General features: G+C 38.5%; 1 protein-coding gene across 1 annotated transcript; it reads left to right on the top strand.

Annotated features, from left to right (window-relative positions):
* Positions 1-404: 404 nt before the first annotated feature.
* On the top strand, positions 405-5276 carry faim2b (Fas apoptotic inhibitory molecule 2b; the record flags this gene model as incomplete). The annotated part of the gene is made up of 12 exons (XM_083971210.1): positions 405-419; positions 985-1030; positions 1520-1587; positions 1709-1773; positions 1912-1965; positions 2062-2112; positions 2301-2340; positions 2451-2488; positions 2787-2874; positions 3532-3627; positions 3936-3989; positions 5127-5276. The coding sequence occupies 12 exons, from the start codon at positions 405-407 to the stop codon at positions 5274-5276; spliced, it is 765 nt and encodes a 254-aa protein (XP_083827336.1).
* Positions 5277-6017: the final 741 nt, after the last annotated feature.

Below are 6017 nucleotides of genomic sequence, written 5' to 3'. Positions count from 1 at the left end.
AGGTTTGTGCCAGAGAGGGAGTCACATGAAAACAGAAAAACACCCCCGTTTCAGCAGCAGCAGTGGTTCGGTCCGGCTTCGTGTCGGTGCTGTGGAGCCACCTGGACCGGCCCATCAGGCCGAGGGCGGGGGTGGGCGGCGGGATCAGGGTTAGAGACAGATTAACCACACGGAGGAGGCCTATAAAGCTGCTGCTGCACAGTAATCCACAATATTCAGAGCTACAGCTACGAACAAACGCTCTGCTCGGCTGCTCGCATAGGGGTTTTACACAATTACACCACAGAAGAGGAAGAAACAGAAGAGTTAAGGAGGAAAAATCCAAGTTTTGGGGGGATTTAAACCTTCAGCATCATCGCCATCATCATCATCTGAGAGATAAAGGAGCCAAAAGGGAACCAATCATGAAGAAGGGAAAGGTATGTCTTTTACTTTCCTGCCTTATGAAGCCACTTTATTCATTCATTCATGTTGATGTTTGACCTTTTACTGTCAGATTATATCATATCTGGTCAAATCTTGAGTTGTGAAGATGTTGAGTGTTTAAATAGGTCAAAGTCCTGACTGTGGCTCCTCCTCCTCCTCCTCCTCCTCCTCCTCCTCCTCTGTCTGTTTGGGAGTGGGAAGAAAAAAAAAACTCCTTGGAGGTCAAGATCAGACACTTTTATATCGTTAAATTTAAAATAAAATAAATAAAAGTTGAAACATTAAAAGTGTTAAATGACTGGACACAGGCCTCGCTGCCTGTGGTTCAGAACAAAGATGGAGGCCGTCATCACATCCATCCTAATCCTGTGAACTAATCAAACATGAAGGCTGAAGCTCTGGGACAGGAAAAACTGTGTTGACATAGAAAATGAGACAGACATTTATCTGCTTCAAGTGTGTGAAAGTGAATAATCTATATTATAAACATGATGTTTTCTGTTCCATGTGATTAAAAAAGGGTGGTAACCCCGTAAACCTCTGATTCCATCCCAGCAGGTCAACGATGAGCACGAGCCGCCCACTTACCAGGAGGCAACAGCAGGTAAAGACTTTTATGATAGATGTTTCCTCATTTATTTATTTAAGATTAAACAAGAAATAATCATAATTCTTTATGGAAATGCACTGAATCAGAATAACTTTATTGATCCCTGGAGGGAAGTTTTCTTTTTTTGATACAAGAAAGCTCCCAATGGGAAAAATGAAACCTAATATACATAAGAGTTGAAATAGAAGAAGAAAGATATAGGTACTGTAGATGCAATTTCCTAGAATAAATCAAATAAAACAAAAAGAAAAGAAAATAGTAAAGAAAAAATAGAATAAAATGAAAATCATACACTACCCAGCCCCTTTTCTTTTCTAAACATTTTCTTATTAATCTCCACATTTAGAATCAAAAAGTCAAACTTTCCTCCCATAAAGTGATTTTACTTATTCTCAGTCGTTCTGCAGCTTCATTATTGAACCAATAGATATAAATATTGATTCCTATGAAGTGAAATCAATACGTCTCTGTCTCCTCCTCCAGGTTATGAGGAGATGCAGGTTCAGTTCGCCTGGGACGACAAGGTCATCAGACAGACCTTCATCAGGAAGGTAGTCATCCTCCTTCTTCTAATTATTATTAATATTATTAATATTAATATTAATAACAACAGTGACATCATACATGATGTATTTATGACATCACAGTGACGGTCTGTATCTCTCCCTGCAGGTCTACGCCATCCTCCTGGTCCAGCTGTTGGTCACCGTGGCGATCATTGGTCTCTTCACATTTTGGTAACTGACTCTTCTGCTCATTTGCACCTTTAATATATATATAAATATATATATATATACTGTATGTATATATGTACAAGTTTCATTATTGATCTCACAACGACGACTGACCGAACCCTGTTCTGTTTGTGTCGACAGTGCACCTGTGAGGTATTACATCCAGACTCATCCTCACCTGTACATGGCGTCTTAGTAAGTGTCATAATTATTATTATTACTATAATTATCAGTGTTTATATTGAGATTATTTACAGTTTTATTATTAATATGATGTTTTTCCTCCTTCAGTCTCATGTTCTTCTCCACCTACATCGCTCTGTCCTGCTGTGGAGAACTGAGGTGACGTTTCACTGCACTATCATATTTATATTAATTCAATTTTTGAACATTATTGCTGCTTTTATCATAATCATTATTATCATTATTATTACATTATATATATTCTTTTAGCTGCTGCAACACTGTAAATAATCTTCTCTCATCTTATAAATCTGTAAAAACATGTTTTTTCTCTGCCACTCACGCAGGAGGCAGTTTCCCTGGAATCTCATCCTGTTAGTTCTCTTTGTGAGTATTGCACTGTTTGTTTGTTTGTTTGTTTGTGACCTTTAAACAACAATAACAACAACACACCGTGACCTCTAACCGTGACCTCCTGTCTCCTCTGTCTCTCTCAGACTCTGAGCATGGCCTTCATGATGGGATTCGTGTCCAGGTGAATATGAACCGTCAGTGTTCAGGTTCAGGTCGTATTTATTGCACCTGTAGTTCAACTGTTCCTGCATTTAAAGTGAAACAGACGACATGAGGCAATAAAACAAAAACATTTAAAAACAATTCAAACGAAACTGAATTGAAATTAAAAATTAAAAGTGCTCCTGTGCTGATCAAGATGCTAAAAATACCCAATAAATACTGAAAAAAGCTGGACAAAGAAGAAGGCTAAGAATCAAAGATGGCGGACACAACAAAGGACCAGTGTTGACGTGTTTCTTCTGCTTCTTCCTCTGCAGCTTCTACAACACCAAGTCGGTGATGTTGTGTGTGGGACTCACAGCTCTGGTTTGTCTCTCCGTCACCATCTTCAGCTTCCAGAGCAAGGTCAGACATCTCTCCTCCTCCTTCTCCTCCTCTCTCTCTTTAACACAGTGGTTTTCAACCTTGGCCTGGAATTCAAATGGGGTCACCTGATTGTCATTGATAAAAAAATATTTACTTACCTTTTAAAATTATGATTAAAAACAGCTGTATTCTAACCTTTCACTTTCTCAAATATAAATCGAGTTTAAATAAAATGCAGCGTATAAAAATAATATCTTGATTGACTGCCAGAAATGTGTGATGTCAAAATGGGGTCACAAGCCAAAAAAGGTTGGGAACCCCTGCTTTAAAGGACAACTACGGCAAATTTTTGACCCCTAAATCGTTGTCTTGATGGTCACCCAGTGTTGAGGGGGAGAAAAAAAATGTGACTAAAATTGATGCAGGCAAACCAGAGTTACCATGGCTACCCGGCGCTAGGGATAGCCACAACGCTAACCTATGGGGGCAATTCTTTCAACCACAAGAAACACTCAGAAAACAATCAAATATCTATGGTCCATGACTGGAATCCTTAGAGACACCACTGAACTTTGCCTGCATCAAGTTTAGTCGCGTTTTTAGGGGTCAAAAATGGCCGGAATTCTCCTTTAACCTCTCAGCTTCAGGCCGATGTGAGTTTGTTGCTTCAATGTTTTGTTTTGTTTTGTTTTGCAGATTGACGTGACTTCCTGTCAGGGCGTCCTGTTCTCTCTGTGCATGGTCATGCTGCTCTGCGCCATCACCATGTCCATCGTCGTCCCCTTCGGATACGTAAGTCCTGTCCTGTCCTGTCCTTGTTCTGGTGGGATGCATCCACTTCTTTCTGTCTCTCTCTCTAGAAGGATCTCGGATTAGCAATCTGGAGTTAAACACACACACACAGACACACACAGACACACAGACAGTTGCAGGTTAATGCCTCAGGTGTTGCCGGCCGGCTGCTGTATTTGGGTGTGCGTCAAGGGATTAGCCTGCTCAGATAATCTGTTTGCTTGGTCTTTTTTCTTAAATTAGCATCCTGCCGTCCTTCTTAACCCTGGTAACTGTGTTTTGTAACGCTTTTATCTCCATCTGCACAGGTTCCCTGGCTACACGCCCTGTACGCCGTGTTTGGAGCCATCCTATTCACTCTGGTGAGAATCTAGATATCTACAGTACAGTGTCATGCAAAAGTCTGAACACATCGATAATGCATTATAAATATAGTTATAATGTGTCATAATTGGCTTATAAACATGTAAAACTATCATTATAAACACTCAGAGTTATAATGCTCTATAATGTGTTATGCTTATTGTTATAAAGCCTTATGATCATTTCTATTATAATACTTGACCTTATAATAAGCCATTATGAAATGCTCTATCATGTGCTTATTGTTATAAAGTCTTATGATCATTTATGAGTGTTTATAATGATAGTTATACACCTTTATAAGACAATTATAACACATTGTAACTATATTTATAATGCATTATCGATGTCATTGTCAGTGAGTTACTAACAATTATAACGTATCATAATACCTGACCTTATAAGTCATGATAAAATGCTTTATGGTGAGTTATGATTATTGTTATAAAGCATTATGATCATTTATGAGTGTTTATAACTATAGTTATACAGTGCTATAACTGCATTATAACTCATTGTAAGTCTGGTTATAATGCGTTATAGTGATAGGCGTCAAGTAAAGTTTTTTAACTTTTATCAGAGATGGACAGAGTACCCGACCCCAGTATTCTACTTGAGTAAGAGTACAAATACTACTGGTCAAAATTTACTCCGTTACAAGTAAAAGTAGCTCAGTTGACATGTTACTCGAGTAAGAGTAAAAAAGTATACTTGCTTTTAAATTTATTTTAAGTAAAAGTAAGAGTTAGAGTAAATTTCTTATTTTTCACATCAATGAATTACTATAATTGTTTCTAAATGAATTTCAGGACCATTTAACTCTTGTTAGTGAGAATGAACTCTGTGAAAGCAGCTGCACTGATGTGCTGCTTTTAGGGGTTAGGGTTTCCTTCTCTGACAAACACAGCTTGTGTCCAATAGGATTTTAGAAAAAAAAAAAAAAAAAGAGCAGACCTGAAAGTAACGAGTACTTTTCAGCCTTCCTAGAAATTAACTCGAGTAAAAGTAAAAAATATTTGTCTTGGAAATGTATTCAAGTAAGAGTAATAAGTACCAAAGAAATCTAATAGTACTCAAGTAAATTTACTCCGTTACTGTCCACCACCACTCACTTTTAACTTCTTCTCCGTCTCCAGTTCCTGGCGTTCGACACCCAGCTGCTGTTGGGGAACAAGCGCTACACCATCAGTCCAGAGGAATACGTGTTCGCCACCCTCAGCCTCTACCTGGACATCATCTACCTGTTCAGCTTCCTGCTGCAGATCACAGGAGGAGGCCGCGACTGAACCCCGAACTCCTCCTCCTCCTCATCCTCCTCCAGCTGTTATCAGGGCTTTTTGAATCAGTCACCGTCTTAGTTCATTTTCTGTTTGTTTGTTTTATTCCCACGTGCATCAGACAGAGGAATCTGCTGGTTCTTTGCATTTGCACTGCAAAAACTCAAATATCTTACCAAGAATATTTGTCTTATTTCTAGGCAAAATGTCATTTCTAGTCAAAACAAATCTCATTATACCTAAAATAAGACTCATCACATCAAAGGTAGCTTGGTTTTGACAGTTTTTACTTCTTTCAAACAGATTTTCACTTGAAATAAGTAGAAAAATCTGATAGTGGAGCAAGTTTTTCTTCCTTATTACAAGCACAAAAAACTTTCACTTTCTCTGGCAGATTTTTCTACTTATTTCAAGTGAAAATTAGTTTGAAACAAGTGAAATTATCTAAAAAAATTTAGGTGATTTTTAGGTGATGAGTCTTATTTAAAGTGGAAAGAGATTAGTTTTGACTAGAAATTAGACATTTTGACACGAAATGAGACAAATATTCTTGGAAAGACTTTTTGCAGTGTGGTTGTGTAAATCGTTGTGTGTGTACGATCCTGCTGCTGCTGCTGCTGCTGCTGCTGCTGCTGACTTGTCTCATACCTCATCATCACTGTAGCTCTTCACATTTGGTTCCTGATGGCTGTGCCCCCCCCCACCCCCCCAATCGTCCTATAAAGTGTGTGTGTGTGTTTAAAAAAACCA

Source organism: Trachurus trachurus, assembly GCF_905171665.1.
Source record: "Trachurus trachurus genome assembly, chromosome: 5".
Classification (NCBI taxonomy): domain Eukaryota; kingdom Metazoa; phylum Chordata; class Actinopteri; order Carangiformes; family Carangidae; genus Trachurus; species Trachurus trachurus.
Note: the sequence above shows the minus strand (reverse complement) of the source record. Positions and strands in the feature narration are given on the sequence as shown.